General features: G+C 38.8%; 1 protein-coding gene across 1 annotated transcript in view; it reads right to left on the reverse strand.

The window, feature by feature from the left end:
• Positions 1-6: 6 nt before the first annotated feature.
• LOC107088575 (interleukin-17 receptor D-like) overlaps positions 7-24,369 on the reverse strand; it is a 35,460-nt gene continuing 11,097 nt past the window's right edge. The window contains exons 2-12 of the mRNA XM_015380845.1: positions 14,405-14,489; positions 13,209-13,367; positions 10,336-10,454; positions 8,218-8,341; positions 8,002-8,040; positions 7,765-7,910; positions 6,863-6,937; positions 5,814-5,880; positions 1,549-1,689; positions 1,279-1,451; positions 7-1,167 (exon numbers count right to left, since the gene is read on the reverse strand). Coding sequence (XP_015236331.1) covers positions 613-1,167; positions 1,279-1,451; positions 1,549-1,689; positions 5,814-5,880; positions 6,863-6,937; positions 7,765-7,910; positions 8,002-8,040; positions 8,218-8,341; positions 10,336-10,454; positions 13,209-13,367; positions 14,405-14,489 — 1,683 coding nt within the window. The 3' untranslated portion in view covers positions 7-612. The remainder of the gene's footprint in view (positions 1,168-1,278; positions 1,452-1,548; positions 1,690-5,813; positions 5,881-6,862; positions 6,938-7,764; positions 7,911-8,001; positions 8,041-8,217; positions 8,342-10,335; positions 10,455-13,208; positions 13,368-14,404; positions 14,490-24,369) is intronic.

The following is a 24,369-nucleotide window of genomic DNA, read 5'->3' on the forward strand; positions in this document are numbered from 1 at the left end:
AATAACATTTTAGCAGAGCAGGGTGGAGTACCCAAAATGGTAAATTGTAAGACTATTTAGACTATTAAGTAAAAAGTATCCTTTAAAGAAGTCCCTTAAGTAAAACGTAAAAATGCTACTCAAGAACTAAGTAACTGATCTACTTACTAACCATGACAATAACAAATGATTTCATTTGTTTGAGTTATAGAAGTTACAAAATCAATGGTTGCAGTATGTAAGAATACATCCAAATTACACGGCAGATTCAGCAGAGGGAAGAAGAACACCAATAAGCTTGAGTACAAAAAAGAAGACTTTTTTTCATTAAGTAACATTACTCTTCATTGATGGAGTAGCTAGAATTTTCACTCAACTTAAAGTGAAAAGAAAAATGCTGGAAAACTACTCCTAAAAGTAGATAAAAAAGTTACTCAAGTAAATGTAACAGAGTAAATTTAACTAGATGCTACCCATTTGGGCAGTTTAGGCTTTTTTGCATCTAGTTGTCCCTAGTTTACGTGGATAACTCGGGTTGTCCTTCATAAATGGTGTGGATTTTTCAGCCAAAATAGAAACAAATTTCATGAAAAGAAAAGGGTGTAATTATGATTTCCCTCTTTATATTGAGTTTTAAACTTCTACTCTGTTGCATTTTTGGCCTTCCAATGTCTGCTGAGGCTCTCCACTCAGTGACATCCCTGCCTCCTGGATGGCCACTTGAAGAGCAGCTCCTGTTGGGACAGTAGTGAATCCCTCTTCTGTGATGTTGTTTATCATCAGGTAACTGCCTGGTCTGTGCAGGGCCACACCATGAAGATGAGAGAAGAGAAGTGGAAAGTCGCATGGTAATGTGTAGTGAGATGCCAGTCTCAGCTCAATGGGGATGTCCGTTTCCTTGCAGTACTGGAAAATGGCCGCCATGTATTTAGACAGGTCTTCTCCACGGGCTTTGGCTTGTCCCACCTCTTCTCCAATAAGTTGGATGATGGCTTTAGAACTGCAAGTGGTTGACATCACATCTAAAATGTTGTCATGATTGAACTCTTGATCAGCTTGGTCATGACTTTGTCTAAATCCTGGAGAACAGATAACTAGTATGAAATCACTCTCCCTGATCTGCCGACAGTGCCAGGCCATACTGCCCTCCTCTGCAATGCTTAGAGAATCCCAGAGGTCCAGGCACACCTGAAAAGACAGGTGTGTTTCAAACTTCTTCTTCCTCATCTTTGTAAATACGTGGACAACATTTACTGAAATCACAGAACATTTAGAAAAGAAGCAAAGAGCTCAGATTACCTGGGTCGCCATGTGCTTCTGTATGAAGGCTGCCAACTGCATGACTGCATTTACATGAGCAGGGCCATCACAGCTGCTGTAGCAAATTAGAAGACGTGGAGGGGTTGGTCTGTCTCCAGGCAACATCAACACCTCCTTTTGAGTCTTATTCTCTTCTTTCAGGGAAATAATTTCTACATGAATAGAAAAAGGCGGATATCGTTTTAAACACTTGCACATGACAAAGTTAACTCTTACATGTTTTTTTTTTAATTTTGGGTCATCTTGCACCTGAATTTATATTAAGTTTTTTTGCATGCATCTTTGACCTCCAACACATTAGAGCGACCAGTAGGACTCCAAATGTGGCAGCTACAGTCAGACACAGACTTAGCACCACAGCCAAGGATGGGGAATCGGCGGCAGGAATATCTGATGACCAAAGAGATTCAATTAGACGCTGAATCGAAGTAAGACCTGTACTAAATGGTTTGACATTTTGGGTAAAGCTCTTTTGATGCAATACTTTTTACCCCTCTGAAAAAAAAACTACAACAAGGTGAAGTCTTCACATTTTACAAACACATAATAAGATTGTTCAGAAACACAAGAAGAAAAGTCCAAAAAACAGTGAAAACAGTATGTGTGGATCACACTGTTTTCACATAGATGTACATATTTCTTTTCAGGCTACTTTCCAGTATTATGTGCCATTATTTCAACATCAATTTGTTTTTGATCTATTCAGCTTAGTGAGCAAAATTAGCACTTAAATTAAACCTATGACTACAAAACATTCAAGACGGTGGCTTTTGGTTGTCCAACACAGCGACCAATCAAACCAAGGACCCCCATTAATACAATGTAGTGTGTCTCCTGGGTTGTGGGGAAAGTATGGAATATGCCAAAATGTGGGGAGTTACAGGTCCTTGAGGAGAGCAACGAGCAGTCCCCATGAGGAAAGGTTATCTTCTGGAATAAGGCTTAGGATTAAGGTTTGAATTGAGTTCATGCTTTACAATAAAGTTCTCAAAATCTGATTACTAGAGAACACCAAAAGAACTGAGCAGGAGCTAATAGGGGGTTACACAGTACTGTACTTACTGGGGAACACCCAGGAAACCAAACCCACTGCTTAGTTTCTTGGGAAACACAGAATAACCAAGCAGGAACAAATGTGTACTTTTACTCTACTTAAGTTTTCTCAAAACATTAGATAATGGTCAGGTAGTGATTAAGTAATTAATCATTCCTTGATATGATGATTGACTCAACACAGTCCATAAAATATTAGCCAGGCAAATATTTGTTACTCAGTAAAGTAGTTTTCTGTAAACTGTGAATTCACAAGTTAAGGCTGTGTCCAAACGTGGGCCCAAATCACGATATAGCCTTCAGTCAAGAGAACCTTCCAATGGTCCCCCGAGGCACAAACTGCTTTTGACAAACTAAAGATGTTGTTTTCCAGAGCTCCAGTGTTAATCCAGCCTGATTCATCAAAACAATTCATCCTCGAAGTCGACGCTTCCGACTCAGGAGTTGGTGCTGTCTTATCTCAAAGACTCAATACAGACCAAAGAGTTCACCCATGTGCTTTCTTCTCCCGTAGACTTTCCTCTGCTGAGCAAAATTACGACGTTGGGGACCGCGAACTACTGGCCATCAAATTGGCATTAGAGGAGTGGAGACACTGGCTTGAGGGGGCAGAACACCCGGTTCTTGTTTGGACAGATCATAAGAACCTTGCCTATATCCAATCCGCCAAACAGGCCAATCCTCGGCAGTCAAGGTGGTCACTATTTTTCTCTCGATTCAATCTCATCATCTCTTACAGACCCGGATCCAAGAACATCAAACCCGATTCTCTCTCTCGTCTTTATTCCACTGATCAATCCGAGACGCCTGAACCTGTTCTACCCGCTTCCTGCACTGTTGGGATGGTTACCTGGGAGATCACCGACCTAATAAACTCTGCCCTGGCTTCAGAACCTGACCCAGGTAACGGTCCCCCAAACAAGTCATATGTTCCTTCTTCAGTCAGGTCTCGCCTAATTCAGTGGATGCACAATGCCAAATTTGCCGCTCATCCGGGGGTGAGTAGAACCATCAACCTCATTTCAAGACGTTTCTGGTGGCCCACCCTGCACAGAGATGTTAAGGAGTATGTGCTGGCCTGTTCTACCTGCGCCAGAAACAAGTCCACACATCAACCTCCTTCTGGCCTGTTGCATCCACTTCCCTTCTCGTCCCTGGTCTCACATCGCAATAGACTTCGTTACTGGTCTTCCCATTTCTCGAGGTATGTCCACAATTCTCACCATTGTTGACCGATTTTCCAAGTCCTGCCATCTTGTACCCCTCAGGAAGCTTCCCACGGCTTTTCAGACCGCCCAGCTCCTTATAAAACACGTTTTCCGTCTACATGGCATCCCTCAGGAGATTCTTTCCGACCGTGGACCACAATTCATCTCTCAGGTTTGGAAGGCTTTTTGTTCAGCCCTCAACTGCAAATCATCTCTCACCTCAGGTTATCACCCACAGTCCAATGGCCAAACAGAGAGAATGAATCAACAGCTCGAATCCTCCCTTCGTTGTCTGACCTCCAGTAATCCCACCGACTGGAGCCAACACCTCCCATGGATCGAATATGCTCACAACTCTCTAAAGTCAGCTTCCACCGGCCAGTCCCCATTCCAGGTCAGTCTTGGTTACCAACCTCCACTTTTCCCCGCAGACGAGAGAGAGATTTCGGTCAAATCAGTCAACCACCACATCCGCCGCAGTCATCGCATCTGGAGAGACACCATAGCCACCCTCAACCGTTCCTTGGAAACCACCAAACGTTTCGCCGACTCAAAAAGACGCCCTGCTCCAGTTTACTCCGTTGGTCAGGAGGTATGGCTCTCCACTCGGGACATTCCCCTCAAGGGGATGTCCCGTAAACTCTCTCCAAGATTCATTGGCCCCTACAGGATTTCCCAGGTCATAAACCCATCAGCCATACGACTCCAACTTCCTCCGACTCTTCGCATTCATCCCACATTCCACGTCTCACAGATCAAGCCTGTGATCTCCAGCCCTTTGTGCCCTCTGTCCGACTCCCCTCCATCCGCCCTGGAAGTCGACGGACATCCGGCTTTCACCGTCCGCCGGATCGTGGACTCCCGTCGGCGAGGTCGTGGCTGGCAGTACCTCGTCGACTGGGAGGGCTACGGTCCGGAGGATCGCCAGTGGGTTCCTGGTTCCTACATCCTCGACCCGTCCCTCATCGAGGAGTACGAGCGATCCCTCCCATCGACATCTTCTGGACCGCCAAGACATGGCGGTCCAGAAGATGGCGGTCGTTGAGGGGGGGGTACTGTTGGGATCTGGAGCTGTACCACCTGTCTCCAGCAGAGTTCGCTGTGGATCCTCTTGAGCTGAGCCTTCGACACACCTGAAGCCCATCTCGTCATCAGGAGGATCCTCCACCATATAAGCAGCGTTTAGACCTTGCATCAACGGCGCAGTGTTTATCCAGTTTGGTTAGCACCTGAGCCTCACTACCTCTGTGAATTCTTTGTTGCTTCTAGTCTCCTAGTTGGATTCTAATTCTCTTTTTGTCTCTGCCTACAGGAAACCTGTTTTTGTCCTGTAAGCTCTGGATGAGCTTAACCTGTCGAGCCTGCCCTCTGAGCCAAACCTGAAGACCCCTTCTTTGGATTCCCATGCTGCTCTGGACTAAGAGCTGGAAAACCAAGGTCTGTCCAAACGTTAGATGCAAGACGCTGAAGCTGAAACTGAACCCTGCTGAATCAAACAGTCTCTGGACCCAACAGTGCCTCTCTCAAAGCCAAACCCGGATTCTTCAAGGTAGATCTCAGAAGATAACATCTCCACATTCTTCTGCTTCGTGGCTAACTGAACTGTCTCCCTTTCAGTATCCCGTGAACCAGATTCCCAGACGTGAACCAGTACCTGACTCTTTACATGTGCAATTGTCAATAAACTCATTTTAACCTTTTTCCTGTTTCCCGTGGTGTTCTGCATATTGGGCCTCTCTGAACCAATCATGACATTAAATCCATTATTTATCAATATAGAAAAATACAAATATGCTGATTTCAACAAATAAGTTAGGTTTGAAACATAAAAAGAATCTACATGTTTTCCTTGTTTAAAAAAAGAACAGAATAGGCTGCCCATAAATTATTACTTTGATGGCTCTTTATCATCCCCTAGATATGTATGTATTTTTATCAGCAAAGCTGCTCATAAAAAAAGCTGTAGCATGAGAATGGATGAAGGCTTTATTTTTCACCACACATTTTATGCAAAGTAGACCTAAAAGATAAAGACCTGCATCAACACAAATGTGTATTCCAAATGTATCTGCATTAACCCATTAGGCTGAGGAAATAGGTGGTGCTGATGCAAAAAAAATCATTCCAATGGCGGCAAATGGCCTCAGTATCCTGCAGTATTTTTGTAGTATTTGTTCTGTACCTTTTAGAATGCTCTAAAGACTCTGGGGACATCTGAAAACGGAACTGAAGTATCATTAAAGCCTTTAATACCTTTCTGAGAGTCCTTGACATAAATCCAGAATCGGTTTCTCTTAGCATTTACTTCTTTAGCAGCTATCTGTGAAAAAAAGTTTTAAAACAGGGACAACAGCCCAGAGAACAGTTAGTGTCAGGTGTGTTGTGTAAGAAAGGCCTTTAAAAAGAATAGGTGGAACTAAAGAAAGACAGGAGGTAGAGTTGGAGGTAGCAGATCAAGACATTTTCTCTTTGATTCACAAGGTATAAGTACACCCAAGCTTCCCGACTAAGAGGGTTTGGACATGATAGAGGAAGCAATGGAGAGTACATGGGTAGATCTGCAGAATCTGTTAGTTCAATCTCTAACGTTGTACTCTCTCTGCTTTTTCTCATAGTAGCTTTGCCTCGTCTGTTCCTGTTTGGCTATGATACCACAAGGCGGCCCCTTCCAGGAAACACACAGCCAGGCAGACGAGCTCTGAGCCAGCTCCCATGTCAGAGGATGAAGAGAGCACATCCAGCCAGTCACAGTCAGAGAAACAGGACTACACTGGAAAACAGTCAGATCTCAAACATTCAAACAAGGGTGTTGATGGTAGCAGCACAGCTGATATTTCTCTCCAGGATGGTGTCACAGCCAAACAGGTACAGATAGTAGATAGTGTGAAAGCAGAAAAGGCAAAAGAAAGGGTTTGTAAGATGCAAGCAAATTACTTTCTGTGTCAACCTCAAAAAAGGGGGAAAAAAAACAGAAGTAAAAGGTAAAAAAAAAGAGTAAAATGGTCAGAAAATGAATGACTTCCACATTTTCTAAAATACCCAACCATTTATCACTTTGCAGTCCCACTCCTAACCAAATATATTTACTTTGTGATTGTATTGCCATGTAACAAAATATGAAAAATTATTCAGAGGTATAATAATAATGATGTTATCCTTCCTCAGTGACCATAATTAACCCTTATTTGATAGAGACGGGTTACTAAATTTAGTCAGTAAACATTTCCTGAAATTATCTGAAATACTAAAATGGGTAAATGTATGTATTGCTCTGAAAAAAAAAAAAAAGTCGTAGGCCTTACCTCACAAGTGTAGTTGGTTCTTTTATGGAGGCCGTTCAGCTGGAACCTGTGGTGGGTTTTGTTTTTGGAGGAATCCTAAGAAAAGTGATTGTTTCTCTTGTTAGTACATATAAAAGATGGATGCAGCCATTTTGAAATGCCTTATCATTTGGCTGCTACACTGACTATTGACTACAAGTCAAGTTTATTTTTTTATCCCTTAGACTTAAACAAAGTATATTGTGATTTTTTATACACAGAGAGTATACAAAATGAAATTTCAATGCATACAGTGTTTCAACAGTGAAATGAAAATTTTCATGTATAAGGGGCAGAAGTGATCAGAAGAATATGGTGCAAATGCAATTGAAACATTGAACTTAGTTCTGTCTAAAAGTAATTTGGAAAAAAAAGCAATCATATAGTGCAAATATGATCCCTGGTGGCAGGAGTTCAAAAAGTTAATGGTGGCTGTGATATTATGATGTATAATATAAATATAAGGATGTGTGGAGGCAAAGTTGTCTGCTGGCAGTGTGAGCAGCAACGGGATGAGCAAACCACTTTAAGGACATGCAGTGTTCAATGTAATGGAGTCAGATATAGTGATTTTATGATTGACTGCAGCGTCAGAGTTTGTTTGGGCTACCCTATAAGTCTAGAACTCAATACTACTCCAGACATTTTGAATTGAGAAAGCTTTCTGGCTGGGAAGCAAAACGTATACTGTTCACAGATTAAATAACAACTAATAAAAAAGCTGCATTGTGTACAGAATCACAATTCATGAACCCCATTTATCTCCCATTATAGAATAGAACTGTTGCTTGAAGGAAGGTATAAAGCATTCAACTTTTACAAAACTGGGCAAAAACGAAAAAAAAAATTACTCTGAATTGTAGAGGAAATAAAAGCATACTCACTGGAACAATGTCGGTATAATTCCTATTTTTGTTTCCGTAGCAAATGGAAAAGTACCTTCTGATGCCCAGTTTTGGTGGAGCCAAGTTAAAAGTCACAGTAATGACAGAACCATTTTGTTGGACCTCAATATGCTGTGGGTACCAGTCTGCAACCATTTTACAAAATGATAACATGTAGAGATGATCAAAGTCCTTTTATGATTTTCCTTTTCATAAACAATGAATGGTGCTTCTCACCCTCCTTACACTGCTCCAGACCCTTCTTCTCTGCACATGCTGCAAAGAAAGAAATAAGTGGGATATGTTTCAAAAGGAGAATTAATGACTATGATGGTCTAAAAGAGGTTTAAAGATTACATTTTGCAATTTAATGTATAAGCAGATTCTCATCTGTGTCTGTTGAGGTCTAACATCATCAAATAATGTCAAGCCTACAGCTTGACAGGCTCTTACAGCGAGTGTAGAAGGAGATGTTTCGGTTAAATTTGTCCCATTGTTCAGGAACCGGCAAGGCCATGACAGTGACAACATATCTAGATCCCAAGGAGAGGTTGGGAAATGGGTCTGACTTGTAAACCTGTAAGAAAAAAAAACAAAAAAACATCACAATTGGACGTGTTTGAAATATAGGAATGCGTGCATTTTTCTCCACTTCAATGGCTTCCACAGAATGAAAGATCAACGGAAGAAATCAGTTACCGTATATTCTTACATTATTAGAAAGGAAACTTGTGTTTTTTATTATCTGTAGTAATATAGTGATTAAAAGAAATAAAGGCTTGAAATATTTCATTCAGTGTGTGATGAATCTATTTAATATATGAAACAAAAATCTTGAAGCCTTTTAAAATGTTTCAATTTCTTTAAGATATTTCTGTAAATAGTTTTTTTTTCTTGTAAAAACTTTATAAAAGTTTATTCTAAATCTACCTTTGAACGTGTTTAATGGTACTGTATAGGTTACATAACAATGTGTGTTGTCTGCTTCTGTCTCCTTAACCTTAACAGTCGGCCTCAGCAGATGGCCGCTCACTCTGAGCGGGTTCGGCTGGAGATTTCTTCATGTTTTTTTATTGTCATTACACTGTTACTAGGACAGAGCAACAAAATTCACTCTCTGCATTTAACCCATCCCTTTGGGGAGCAGTGGGCTGCCATTGTGCGGCGCCTGGGGAGTGTGGGATTAACCTCTTAATATACACTTAATTTTGGGAAATTCTCGCCTATTTTGCATACCCAAATGGAGAGGCAAATAACTGAGGAATTGTAAGCCCAAATTACATTTCTGATACATTTTTGAAAGCCAACACCTTCTAGTTTCTGAATATATTTATGAAAATTGGGTCAGTAAAACAGCCAAGCTGCATCAAGCCCAACCTGCTATAGTTCAAACAAGACTCAAATTAGTTTTCTTATTCTCAAAAATAATAGGTCTTTTTTGAACAGCAGTGATAAATACATGCTTGCTTGTTTTGGCTGCTTTGTCATGTTTACATTATGACATCCTGCTATATCTGTATTAATTGTGCTTTGGTGCTCGCTGTGTCCATAAAATGACCTTGGTGGTGTAATTGTGGAGAATCTCAGCTTTCCAACAATGTCTAACATGTCTATATTGGTATATGTTTGGTGTGAGGGTTTACTGTGGAGTCAATGAGTTGATGCAATCAGCTGGTTTTCCTTAGATAGACTACTTTAAACCAATCTGAATATATGATCTGGCTCAACTGACTCTGTAAAGTGATGACATGTGTTGAGGATAGGCGTTATATAAATAAACTTAATTGAATTGAATTGAGGTCCATTGTAGTAAGTGACTAAGAGTATGAAGAATATCTGAATGAACAGAACCACTAGCGCTTTTATTTTGATGAGCTGAGGCACCCTAATGGAGCAAGCCTAATGAATATAGAAAAAACGTGTGAGGATCATTGTGTTAAATTTTGTCCAAAAATAGGCCTATTCAACACAGAGCTCTGTTTGAATTCAATTTAGTTTTGATATATTGTTGTAATTAATAACTATAAAGCAATGTATAAACTATATGTAATTATAAAGCTGTGGCTAACATGAACATACAGTAGTGCTATGAGCAGCTAAACACTCACAGTCTTTGAATATCATTGGCTGACAATCTCGTGAATCCTGTAACATTAAAACATGTGCACTGAGACGCGTTAGATGACAATACTCCTGTTGGCAGCTGGTATGCCTTTCTGCTAATCCTCCTGATTATGAGTAATAAAGATTATTAATGAGAGCAAAGTATGTAATGTACAAGACTTAAGGAACCCATCTTGACTCTTTAGGACGTGAGTTTAAGTCTGTGTTTTTGGATCTTAAATGCAACTCGTGTGTGTTTGCAGTTCAGACAGAATCAAACAATAAATTTATCTGAAACAAGCTTGCATTAAAAAGAAATAGATCAAAACAGGATTTGTCTTACATCTTAATTATCTTCATATAAAAGCAAACATGACCTGGGTTTTTATTCAAATCAATGTGAGCTTGTATTGTTAAACCCAACTTAATAATTTGAAATTTCAGCACAAGGAATGCCGCCTTTTGCACCTTTTGAGCTTGTGAAGCTGAGTGGGAGACGTTACGGTTGAAGAGCAACAGCTGACAGGCAACAGCGGTGCTTCCAATACGCTGCATGAACACTTGAAATCCTCGCAAAAATGCAATTCCTGCAGAAAGCATGTCAAAAAAAGAAAAGCAGGTAGATATTAGCATCCCTGTTTATCATGTGTGCTAATATATATTTCTACTCTTGATGTAAGTATGCAGAATATTCTTATCTCTATAAGGGATTCACTGTATGCAGTTTACAAGCAGTCTTCATTTGTTTCTTGTTTTCTGAATTTAAAATCTTCCTTCTCACATATAAAGCCTTAAATGGCAAAACTCCATCTTACATCAGAGATCTGATTGTTCCTTATATCCCTATCAGAGCACTTTGCTCTCAATCTGCAGCTTTACTAGTGGTTCCTAGAATTTCTAAAAGTAGAATGGGAGGCAGATCTTTTAGTTATCAGGCTCCTCTCCTGTGGAACCAACTACCAATTTTAGTGCGTGAGGCAGACACCCTGTCTACTTTTAAGGGTAGGCTTAAAACTTTCCTTTTTGATAAAGCTTATTGTTAGAGTGGCTCAGGTTATCCTGAGTTATCTCTATAGTTATGCTGCTCTAGGCTTAGACTGCTGGAGGACATAGGGACCCCTATTTCATCATTTTGCTTCATTCTGTCTCTATTCCTACACTCTGCAGAATCTGATTGTTTAATCTCTAATGTTGTGCTCTCTCTGTTTTTCTCATAGTAGCTTCACCTCGTCTGTTCCTGTTTGGCTGTGACACCAACCTGGAGAAAAATATCAGCTGTGCTGCTGCCATCAACACCTTTGTTTATAGATGTTGGAGATCAGCCTGTTTTTCAGTGTAGTCCTGTTTCTCTGACTGTGACTGGCTGGATGTGCTCTCTTCATCCTCTGACATGGGAGCTGGCTCAGAGCTGCTAAGCCTGGGCTTGAAGCAGGAACGAGATGGGCTGGTGTGGCTGTGTCACCGCTCCCCTCCCCACCATCCGGATTTTAGGTTCACTTATTGGGTCATCCGATAATCCCGGGACCAACCACTAGTGCCGCCAGTCTTTGGTCCTGGGACATGGCAGCTGGCTTGGAGCTCGTCTGCCTGGCTGTGTGTTTCCTGGACGGGGCCGCCTTTTACAGCTGCTTTTTGTGTCTCTGTTTCTGTCTCCTTGAAACCCAGTCGGCCTCAGCAGATGGCCGCTCACACTGAGCCTGGTTCTGTAGGAGGTTTCTTTCTGTTAAAAGGGAGTTATTCCTCTCCACTGTCGCTAAAAGCATGCTTAGTGTGAGGGATTGTATTTGAGTCAATGAGTCAATGCAATCAACTGGTTTCCTTAGATAGAAAACTTTGTATCAATTTGACTGTATGATCTGGTTGAATTGTAAAGTGCCTTGAGATGACATGTGTTGTGAATTTGGCGCTATATAAATAAACTGAATTGAATTGAGTATGTGTGAATGTGCGTCTGCGTTTTTTTTTTTTTTCTTACCTGTGTGGTATGAGTGGGGGCATGAAGTGAAAAGATCTCTGTAATTTCCTTAAAACGGTTTTACATACATTACATATTCACAAAACATTTTTTTAATGGTAAAAAGCATGTATCATTTACTTTTCAGTTCCCAATTCTGCACAAGTTTATGTTCATCTGGCACTAAAGTTTTAGCTTAACAATAAAATTTTGCCTTCAATGTGAAAAATGTACAAAAAATGTGAGGCGCCTCAAACCTTTTTGTAAGTCACCAGTGGTGTCAAAAGTACACAGATTTGTTACTTCAATAGAAGTATAGATACTGCAGTTTAAAAACACTGGTAAAAGTTAAAGTATCTACTTGACCTCTTCACTCAAGTAAAAGTAAACTACTTAAAATATAAAAGTATAAAGTAACCTTAAAATATATGAAATATATGAATTGAAAGCTCAATTTTTAGACTATTTCGAAAAATTCTTTGAGATAGGGCCAAAGATAAGAGAGGTCTTGTTTGTCTCCGTCTCCATCTCCTGAAGCTCTTACCTGTGTCTGACCTTTCAGAAATTTCAATATCTTTTTCTGAATCCGACATTGTAGCATAGCATAGACAATTCGCGTTTGCAGTTTGAAGAACACCTGCTTGCTTCTGATGATTTCCTTTAGCCAACCAATGAGTGCTTGCGTTATACGACTCATTCAATTACACTAGTTTTCACTAGATGTGGATGGCGCCAATGATCTTCATTGGATGGCACACATGAGGTGAAATAAATATTTATAAACATTAAACCAAAGCCAAGAGTAACAAGTGACGTTTGTTTATAAAAATGTAAGGAATAGAAAGTACAGATGTGAAAATATAATGAGTAGAGGTCAGAATTAGGAAGAAAAATAGGCAATGGATTAAAGTATAGATACCTAAAACATGTACCTATGTACAGTTACGAAGTATTTGTACTTCGTTATTTGACACCTCTGTAGGTCACTCTGACTGACAACCAGACATTTATTAAAGACAACAGAGTTATGTCACGTCCAATTTCAAACATGCTCCTAAAGGCATTAAAACACTTTTGTAATACCATTAGCCTGGTTTAATTACTAGCTCTCTGTTTTGTATGAGTTTATTTAGAATAAGGATTAAAACACTGGCTGACAAAGATCTGCTTTGGGAGATAAGGACACAAAAAAATACTAACCTGCAGCAGAATGAGACTTTAAGAGAGGATGCTCTAGCATACTAAGTTTTTTTTTTTTTAAAACAAGAAAAAAAAAATGTAAGGACAAAACTTTGAATGGGCAAATTTATCGACAATTTCAACCACCTCCTCCAGAAGGAGTTTTTAAGCTTCAACTGTATGAGGGTAAACCTTTGTGTCAACATACCGTATTGGCTTGGCTTCCAGGAGACAACAACAGTGTCAGACTCAAGGTTGTCCTCATCTATGAACTCTATTTTCAAATCATTTGGTGCTTCGACATAATGCATACAGGTCGTTGGGTCTTCATCCCCAAGGAGCTCCAAACAAGGCCACGGAAGACAGCCTGATGTGAAGATATGAAATTCGGTCAAGGTTTTTTTTTTTTTTTTTGAAATAAGGATGCAAAATGTTTATTTTTATTTATCTATTTATTTTCTGACATGGTAGTAAGTATTCTATTCATTTATTGTTTAGTTGCAAAAAAACATGGATTTATCCCTCATTGCATTGCAAAACGTGAGATTCAATTTGAATCAAACAGATTGATGAAATTCAATTCAATTTAATACGGTAATTCAATTAGATTAAAATAAAAATACTTTTTTGATCCAAAGGAGAAATCAAATATTGCTGTAAATCATCATCTTTTTTCCAATTAGTTTTTGTTATCTACGTGTTGACAGCTCAAGAGAGAATCATCAAAGTTTAGAACATAGTAACAAAAAATAGATACAATTGGGAACAAAATAATAAAAATGTAAGAGATTCTAAATAGAAATATTAATGTAAAGCTATTAGATAAGAAGAAAAGGAAGTATTAAACGCACATGGAAAATATTAGTGTCGTTAGAAAAGAACCCAGAAAAAAATAATTATTGGCAGGCCGGAAAGTTTTTCAACAATAACAACCCATGAGACTGGGTTGACAATAAACACAAACTCCTGGTATTGATTGTTTATCTAAAAAAACAGCATATGACACAACTGATTGCAATATATTCAAGGAATTAAGCACGTGATGAGATGGAAGAAGGGTGGCGAAAATCAACAGTTACTTTTAATATGTCGGTGTTCACATATTTGGAAATGGCTGTTATACTGGCTTTCTGTAATAATTGCATGAATAAGCAGGAAAGGCTCATAAGTTAAATAGGAATAAGGACTGCTGATGTTAAGAAAGATGTTTCACTTCTTCATAAGCTTTTTTAGACATAAGCACAAAATTCTACATTTAATCATGTATGTCATTTAAAAATATATATATAATGTACCTGAGGAGTCCACATAAACTTCTGCTTGCATCTGTCAACTAAAGCAAGTACTTGAATGTCAAGAGTGTAAACTGGTAGAAGCCTGTGCTGCAGACTAAATGCAACGTACCTCTAAACACATGGAGGGAGTTAAAACCCAGAGTGTTCTTGATGTCATCTGATGTTACTCTGCAATATTCACATTCAGGTCTCTCCTGCAGAAAAGAAAGTTTACTAAAGTCAGATTCACTTTCACATTCTATGATTTACAAAATACACTACTCAAAAAAATTTAAGGAACACTTTTTAATCAGAGTATAGCATCAAGTTAATTGAACTTCTAGGATATGGATTTGGTCAGGTAAGTAGCAGAGGGGGTTGTTAATCATTTTCAGCTGGTTCGGTGTTAATGAAATAAACCAAAGTTGCACTAGAGGGGCAACAACGAGACGACCATCAAAACAGGAATGGTTAGCATGAGGCGCTACCTGAACCCTACAGAGGTTGCACAGACAGTCCAACTGCTTCAGGATGGCACATCAATATGTGCCATTGCCAGAAGGTTTGCTGTGTCTCCCAGCACAATTTCAAGAGCATGGAGGAGATTCCAGGAGACAGGTAGTTACTCCAGGAGAGCTGGACAGGGCCGTAGAATGTCTACAACCCATCAGCAGGACCGCTATCTGCTCCTTTGTGCAAGGAGGAGCAGGAGGAGCACTGCCAGAGCCCTACAAAATGACATCCAGCTGACCAAACAATCAGAAACAGACTTCAAGAAGATGGCCTGAGGGCCCAACGTCCTCTAATGGGCCCTGCGCACACCGCCCGGCACCGTGGAGCTCGATTGGCATTTGCTACTGAATACTGGAATTGGCAAGTCCGCCAATGGCGCCCTGTCCTTTTCACGGATGAGAGCAGCTTCATCCTGAGAACATGTGACAGACAATGTTATGCTGCCTGTAACATCGTACCGCATGACCGGTTTGGTGGTTGGTCAGTGATGGTCTGGGGAGGCATATCCACGGAGGGACGCACAGACCTATACAGGCTAGACTGCCATTAGGAATCGACATGAAATCCTTAACCCATTGTCAGACCCTATGCTAGTGCAGTAGGTCCTTGGTTCCTCTTGGTGCACGACAATGCCGGCCTCATGTGGCGAGAGTATGCAGGCAGTTCCTGGAGGATGAAGGAATTGATACCATTGATTGGCCCCCTTCGCTCGCCTGACCTAAATCCAATAGAACACGTCTAGGACATTATGTTTCAATCCATTCGACGCTGCCAGGTTTCACCTCAGACTGTCCAGGAGCTCAGTGATGCCCTGGTCCAGTCAGGGAGGAGATACCCCAGGACGCCATCCGTCGTCTCATTAGGAGCATGCCCCAAAGTTGTCAGGCATGCAAACATGCACGTGGGGGCCATAGAAATTACTGAATACATTTTTTGAGTTGCTGCAATGAAATCTCAGCACAATGGACAAGCCTGCTGCATAATTTTTTCGCTGTAAATTTTGGGGTGTCTTTGAATTTAGCCCTCTCTAGGTTAATAATTTTCATTTCCATCAAATGATGTGGCATCCTTTTGTTCCTGACCCATCACCCAGTCCATATTAGTATACATAAACAGAATGTTTTTTTCCCCATTGAGATCTGATGTGTTTTCAAAGTGTTCCTTTAATTTTTTTGAGCAGTGTACGTGATCACAGACATACAGGAAAATGAGGACAATGAAGTTCATTATCCTTTTAAATGATATTCAGTTATGTTGAACAGTTAAGGGGAATTCAGCTGAGTTTGATCTTTTATATAACCAGTTGTGGAGTTAGAAAATGTCGTTACAGATGGCCAGGCAGGGACCAGGCAGGGCAGAGAAGTGGACGAAAAATTATTTCTGCCAGAACCAGTTCAGGGTCAATTTATATTAATCACACTGTACCAACAGCTAAATGAATAACCACAGCATGTCAAGCTTGGAACTGAAGGATTTAGTATTCAAGGCAGACAAACAGATTTCTCAAAATATTTATTGACAACAGAATCAGACTCTTATAGTTCAGTCCATATCCAGAGATCGAGGATGGTTCCAACCGGCTGGCTGCCAATGCCGCGCGGCGGTCGCTGCACAGAGAGTTCCAGACGCTGATATATTAGTGGTCGGAGGACAGGCAGGATGTCAGAACTGAGCAGAAGAACGTAGGCAGGATGATCCAAAGGGTGAAGTCAAAGCTGATGTCGTTGACGTGGTCGGTTGTCAGAACCAGGAAGTCAGAGATCCGGTGAGGTGCAGAATGAGAATCAAGGATGGAATCGGGTCACAGTTCTAGATATAGTACACAGTGCAGCTGACAGCTGGACAAGGGCAGGCAGGCTTAGCATCGGGAAATGGTTCCGTCAATACACAAGCAGGCAGAGATCAGGCAGGAGTGAGAAATCAATCAGACAATAAATAAATATGCACACATATTGATGTGAAGTGTAATATTTACATGAATCAGTCGTGGAAAGAACATGATTTCTGTGTTTGTCATCTTTAATGTTAGTATAGAGGTGTAAATATATTTTTGCTGTATTTTTGCTCTCTGTTTATGGTAAATGCACAAAAGATTTATATGTCAAATTAGGTAGGACATTCCTCCTTGGGCATAACTGCTGCCATCCTCTGTTTTATAGATAAGCTCCAAGTTTCAATTAATGGCGAATTACACCCATGGCCACCCCTCTAGTTCCACGTCTGCATACTGGTGCTGATCGTAACTTAGAATATCATGAAAAAAAGTGTGGAGCACTCAAACCCCCCAAAAAATAGTTGATTTATTTAAAAACTGGACTGTTCAATCTTTTCAGCCGTTCCTACAGCATTTTGGTTTATTTAGTAAAGGTGACTTCTACAGATACAAATCAAAAATTTCATGGTTGAAGATACCGCCCTAACAACTAATAATATATCTTCATGTCCACAAATGACCCTTTCTCTACAGATTAGTAAGAAACACAGAGCCCTGAACTCTAATTCTCCTCTTTACTCGCAAAACACCAAGCAAGCTTGGGAGAAAGATCTAGGCCTTGCTATAGATGATGCTGATTGGCAGGAGATCTGCTCTCAGGTTATTAACATGTATGTGTGTAACTACACCAAAGCCATGCAGTTCAAAGATACAAACCTGAGTGCTCTATAAAATAAAACACCTTATAGCCCGGCAATGATTTCATATCCATGTGCTGAGTCTTGTCAGGATACTGCCCTAACTTGCACTTTGAGGGATAGCTGTATCTGAGCCACGCTGTGTGCTTTGTGAAAATGTAACAAAAATATATTAAAAAGAAACTATCATGAAAAAAATTATTTACCTGAGTTAATCCTTTTCAAAAGTGAAACGCATAACATACTCATTCCTTTCACAAAGACAGATATATTTCAAGAGTATTTCCTTTAATATTGATTATTATAACTGATGACTACTGAAAACCCCAAATGTAGTGTCTCAGAAAATTTGAATATTGTGTAAAGGTCGAATACTGAATACAGATGGTACCATACTCTCATCTGCTAATTAACCCAAAACACCTGCTCAGGCCTTGAGCAGATGTTTTGGGCCTGTGTTCAATGTATAAATATATATAAAAGATCAAAAGTCAATGACAAAGTGAGAGCGACTGCCCCCCTGATGCCACATTCCTGCAACAGAGATTATTTAAACAGCCAGCACCCCTTCCCTTTTTCTCTTTGCCCTCTTTGTCGCATTATGGCTGAGTCATTGTTCATTTTTCACTGTAAAACCTAATGAAGCTACACTGTTTTGATTGCATCTAAGATGAATCAGTTACTATTAACATTTATCTGCTGTTATTTTAGAGGACACCTTAAATGCACTAACCCATCAAGCCTTAAAGTTTGAACATGGAGACAAATTGAATTGACTCATTGGCTGTGTCCGAACGTCCACCCTAACCCCTATATCCCTCAATCCCTATATAGAGTGGGGACTATATAGTGAAGTCAGTTAACTGACAAATGATCCCTACTTTTCACTCTCCATTTGTCACGTAACTCAAACGCCCCTTTGGAAGACAGCATTTGTAAAGCTATCTGGGATATATCTACTCATCTTGTGACCATGAATGATCACTAATTTTCAAGGTGGATTGTAGGTTATTTTGAGTCCACTACTTTTTCATCCACTAGATGTTCAGACACTCATCTAAAAAGGCATAACTACTATTTAGGTTCCTACGGCACTATATGTTGGACTCTGGACCGGCTCTCGGATTCTGTACTCCCATTTGTCTCCTTAAACATTCTGCCTGCCTCTCCTCTCACAGATCGGACCTTTTGCATTTCCCTGGACCCAATGGTGTAACAACACAACAATAGGCCCGTAAGCAACATTATCTGGGTGGGCCCCATATGAAGTACATCTTTGAAAGAACGTTTTCATTTTGGGACGTTTGTTCCATTCATCCAGTAGCTTTTCTTTCCTTTTTCTTTACTGGAATCTGCTTAAGTACCTGTTTTTGGTGTCCATCGTCGCTAACACATTGTACGTAACGGTTATGGTTTTAATCTATGCTCTGGGTTACCCATAATTTAAAGTTTTATTGTAAAAAATAAAACATTCAAATACATTGTTCTTTTAAGGTCTTTATTGCGGTTGAAACATATTATATGAGTGTTTTTTTTAACCAACCTTCTAATGAACTATACACAGTTATTAAAATAGTATTTTAATGTACCACTCCTTGCTTTGCTATTGGTGTCGTTTTTAAACGGCTCACCATCATGTTTAAATCTGGCATGTGTTGGGGTCACATGCTAACCGGCTTCTTCAGAAACTCCCAAAGTTTGTCCCCAAACTCCAAACAAGAATGTTAAAAAACTAGAACTTAATGTTTAAAATATTCCCCTCTGTTTCTGCCTGCTCACTCAAGGGTCTAATCTCCCTCCACAAGTTCCGGTTAATGACTCTGGTTAATCCCTTCTGACCTGCAGCAGTTTCATATTTTAATAAACTGTTGTGAATGTCTCTCATGTTGTATCTGTCGGAATTCTTGATCTGGGTATTTCAGTAGTGAGTAGTGTTTGCATAGTCATTAGATATAATAATACTGTTATATGTACTATTAGACAATAAAGATACAGATATTTTAACCTTTGTTAGTCTGAACTAACAAAGGAAGCGAACTATTTATAACTCAGAGCCAGATCCACCCTTTTGATTAACACTTGAAGACACAGAGACAACTTTCTTTGGTTAGTGATTAATAATTCTGCTGATAACCATAGTCTAAATTAATGATGAAAGAAAACTGGAATTTAACAGCCAGTCCGGAAGTCCAGCCTAGGGTAAAAGACTAAAGAAACTTGGTGAGTAAGCAGATATTAGTTAAATCATTTAACTAATAATAATTAATTGGTTTTACCCTTCATTTGAATTATCTTTCAATTAACTAAACTTGCAGTTCTAGTTATTTCCTGGAAAAGTGCACAAATATACCACTGTCACTTTTGGAATGGACTTAGCTTTTGATCATTTGTGACAGATACCATCTGGAAAGAGAGAACTGCATGTTTCATATTAAGCACAAAACCTCTAAGAACAAAGAATGGAAACACTTGCCAGCAGCACCAAAGACGCTGTTCAAAGCAATTTATTTTTATTAACGTTAAGTGAATGCCAAAGGCTGCCTAAAGGTTTGAAATTTAAAACAGCAGGATCCTAATTCTGTCCGTGGCCATGATTTTCACTGCCCCTTTTGAGCAAAGCAGTTTCTATTAAATGTGGGGGTTTTTTTGTTTGTTTTTTCTTTGTAACATAATACTAATATTCACTATCTTGGAACCGTATGAAAAATAAATATGTGCGAAAGGTGGAGATGCAATCTTATTTATTGATCAAACAAATCTTTGGATTAGTTTTGGTTAGTAAAATAAACTGAGAATTCATTTATCATCTGTCATCTGGTGTTGAAGAGATAACTGTCCTTATTCCAAGATGGGGGAAATTTGTTTCAGATCTCAGGCCACAAAAATGTATGATTTCAAGATAAAATAAGATAAGATAGACTTTTCTGATCTCACAGTGGATAGTGATAGCTCAATAGTGAAAAGAAGGTGCCAAAACGAGGAAAAGGTGCATGTGTTATATAGTCCATCCACACAGTGAATCAAGACTAAAAAAACAAAAAAAGACCAATACCTTGCTGCAGAGTGTGAAATATGGATAAAGTCACAGTGTAGTGTAAAAAAATGAATGTGTAACATCCATATGTATTAAAAATATATTGATTTTTCAAGATATATGTTATCCTGAAATCTTCAAATATTTCTGCCTAAAACGTTGATCCCCTTTTTTCAGGAAGCTAAAAATAAACTAAACTAAACCAAATTTATACTTAGGATCCTAAATCACAAAATAAATTTAGACTGAATGGTTTTTTGCTTTTCCTAGTCACTAAAAGAATCAACCAACTATTCATTATCACACATTAAGATAAATTCCCAAGATCTAAAAACAGGAATCTGACTACTTATGCAGGATTCTAAAAAGCCAGGAGATGCATGTTAGGATATTCCTTAGAAATTATTATTATTACTATTATTATTTTTTTTTTTTCTTAAAAACCCTCTCTCTTTTTCTTTTTTTTTCTTTTTTTGCACAGGTCAGTTTAAAAAAAAAACATTTACAGAGATAATTTTGATTTGAGGAAAGGTTTGGATGAATTCACTGGATAAATTCATGCAAGTCAACACTGTTGTGAGCTATACTGTATGTTGATGCCAGAAATATGTCTCAGCCTCTTAACACCCACCTAAGTTTAAGTAATCCTCATCTTTTTGCATACCCAAATAGAAAAGCAAATAACTAATGGAATTGTAAGCCCCAATTACATGTGTTAAAAATCATTTGAAAGTTAACACCTTCTGATGAAAATAGTGTAACTAAAACACAGCAGTTAAAACATGAGTCAAGAGTTGTTTTTTATTCCTTAGCAATGATTTTTTTAATCAAAACTCCTCTCTTTCTTTTTGCACAAGTCAGTCTTTACAAAAACGGCAACAGAAATAATTCGATTTTGAGGAAAGGTTACTTTGGATGAATTCACTGGAGAAATTCAAACAAGTGAACACCTGGATTGTTGAAAGATGTACGTATGTCAATACCAGAAAACAGTCTTAACATCTAGTTGCTGAACTGATCAGAAAAAGGAAGCCAGCACAGCTGTTTTTCTTCAGGGATTCTTTTAGAGGACGCTCAAACTGCTTCAAAAAACAGCCTAAAGATGTCTCCCTTGCTTTTCCTCTTTTTGAATTGTAAGCCAAATTTTGATCCCTTTAATGGTCAATAAAAATGAAAGAAGCAAATTTTACACCATGGGTCACCCTTTTCTCATCTTGTTACTGGGGAGAGAAGGAAGTTAACTGCTTACAATAAAACTTTGCTTGAAACAGATAGAAACAGATGAAAGTGCCCTGATTCAGTTTCAATAGAAAAAGATCAATGACTTTGAAGAATGTTTCTTTTGGTATATATTTATATGTATCTAAGTTTCAGTTAGTGTTTTAAGCATTTTTGATAACAGTCTGTGGAATAAACACTTTTATGTCATTTTAATAGTGATTTTGCTGTTATGTTCAGTTTGGTATATATTTATATGTATATAAGTTTCACTTAGTGTTTTAAACAGTCAGTGGAATAGACACTTTTATGTCATTTAATTGTCTCCTGGGGACGTATTTATTAGTTTAGGTCAATAAGAATGTTTAAGTCTGCCTGTTTGCGTTTCTGAACACTTCATTCTGGGGACACTAAAAAATGCAGTAACAAGATTATTCCCTGGCAAATATAGTTTCATTTTTTTTTTTAAATTAGCTCAGATGTTCAGGAAGCATTAACATGGTCCGGTTTAATTGTTCGTTCACACCAACATACAAAACAAATGAAAAAAAATAAACCCTTCTGAATCAGTTGTTTGAATAGTTTTAAATGTTTTGTTTTTTTTCAGTTTGTTTCAGTTTTGTTTCACAAGATTTGCAAAATGACCTGTAGTCTTATATATTTGTAATTGCAGGCTTAGTAATTAATTTACTGTTTTTTTTAAGTAATTGAAAAGATACAAACAAGGCTTGCCAGAATAACATCATGCAAACAGCAAAATAATAAATAATAAAATAGTTTTTGTGGGTATGTGTTGGAGCATTGTACGTAACGGTTATGGTTTTAATCTATGCTCTGGGTTACCCATAATTTCAAGTTTTATTGTAAAAATAAAACATTCAAATACATTGTTCTTTTAAGGTCTTTATTGCGGTTGAAACATATTATATGAGTGTTTTTTTAACCAACCATCTAATGAACGATACACAGTTATTAACATAGTGTCGTTTTTAAACGGCTCACCATCATGTTGAAATCTGACATGTGTTGGGGTCACATGCCAACTGGCTTCTTCAGAAACTCCCAAAGTTTGTCCCCAAACTCAGAGAATGTTAACAAACTACAATTTAATGTTTGAAATATTCCCCTCTGTTTCTGCCTGCTTACTTAACGGTATAATCTCCTTCCACAAGTTCCGGTTAATGACTCTGGATAATCCCTTCTGACCTGCAGCAGTGGATATTTTAATAAAATGTTGTGAATGTCTCTCGTTGTATCTGTTGGAATTCTTGATCTGGGTCAAGCTCTTCTAGCTTGACTCTGATATTCTTTTTTTAAGAGAACTGGATTTTCTCAGTTGGTGGATCATAGTTTCTTTTATGTGATGTTTTTTTTGCATCTATTATTTAATGATGTGAAACTGCAAAGATTTTCTTTTTTATATTTGATATATATTTGATATTCTTTTATTTTAGGACCCTTGCAACCAAAGCAGCCATAGCAAGTAATTTTTTTTTACACCTGGGAGAACTTCATTAACATTTCTAAAGCTAAAATAACACTTCAATTACTTTTAAAATTAACCTACCAGCTGACTTGAATCTTGTTCCGCACAAGATGCAAGCTGAAAACACCGCACTACAACAGGAAGTAGAAAACACTGCTCCTAACAACTTTTTCAAAGCCTCTTCCTGCCATCCAAGAGCGAAAGTCATTTCATCCCAGGTCTTTATCCAAAATTTGTTGGCAGTGGTGATATCGATGGGTGAACTCACAGAAAGTCACTAGATGATTACATTTGGAAACCATTGTCAGCAGCAGCTGCTGTTCGTTCACCATGCTTTCTGTGCAGATCTGTCCTCGGAATTCCAAAATTTCCTAGTTGCACGGTGCATAAATTCTGTCTGCACAGATACTGTGTGGAGGGGCGTGAAAGTCCAAAATGACTTAATTTGGCCATGTTGACTTCACAGACACGTCAAGCATAGAGCAAGCTCAAGTGTGTGTGTAACTTCTGTTTCCCGAATAATAAACCATGGATCAGAAGTGATCTGAAGGAATTGCTTAACAAGAACAAGTACAACAATCTCAAATCCTTGTACTTGTTCTTTGATTTCTCCAGTGCGTTTAACATAACTCAGCCTTACTCACTTTGTGAGAAACTTCAGAAGACTCAGGTGGAGGCATCAACAATTGCATACAAGGAGCTAGTGAACCACTTTTATGGCATGGTGTGGAAACAATCATCTGATGTTGAATGCCAACAAAACATTGGTTTAAAGATTTCAGAAGAAACATGAACAAATTGATTCCAAATAAAATCATGGGAGAAGAAGTCTAGGTGGTTGTGGAGTATAAATATCTTGGTGTTCACCTGGACACCAGACTTTAATGGAGACACATCTGCTAAGTCATGTATAAGAAGCGACAGCGCACATTGTAGACTGCTTCTAAAGGAAGGGTCTGCCATTTAGCCTTTGCAGCAAGATACTGCAAATCTTCTTTAAGTCTGTTGTGGAAAGGGTTAATTTTTTTGGTCATAATCTGCTTGTGTACAGCATTATAGAAAATTACTTAAAAAAGCTCAACAAGCAGATAAAGAAGACTGGCTCTGTTCTAGCGACTCCTCTAGAACCTCTGGAGATTATTTAACAAGAAGAATTCTTCGTATGATGAAGAACATAATGGACAACAATTAGCATCCTCTTCATCAGATTTTT

The sequence above is a fragment of the Cyprinodon variegatus genome, unplaced genomic scaffold (genome assembly GCF_000732505.1).
Source record: "Cyprinodon variegatus isolate N-32 unplaced genomic scaffold, C_variegatus-1.0 Scaffold222, whole genome shotgun sequence".
In the NCBI taxonomy this organism is placed as follows: domain Eukaryota; kingdom Metazoa; phylum Chordata; class Actinopteri; order Cyprinodontiformes; family Cyprinodontidae; genus Cyprinodon; species Cyprinodon variegatus.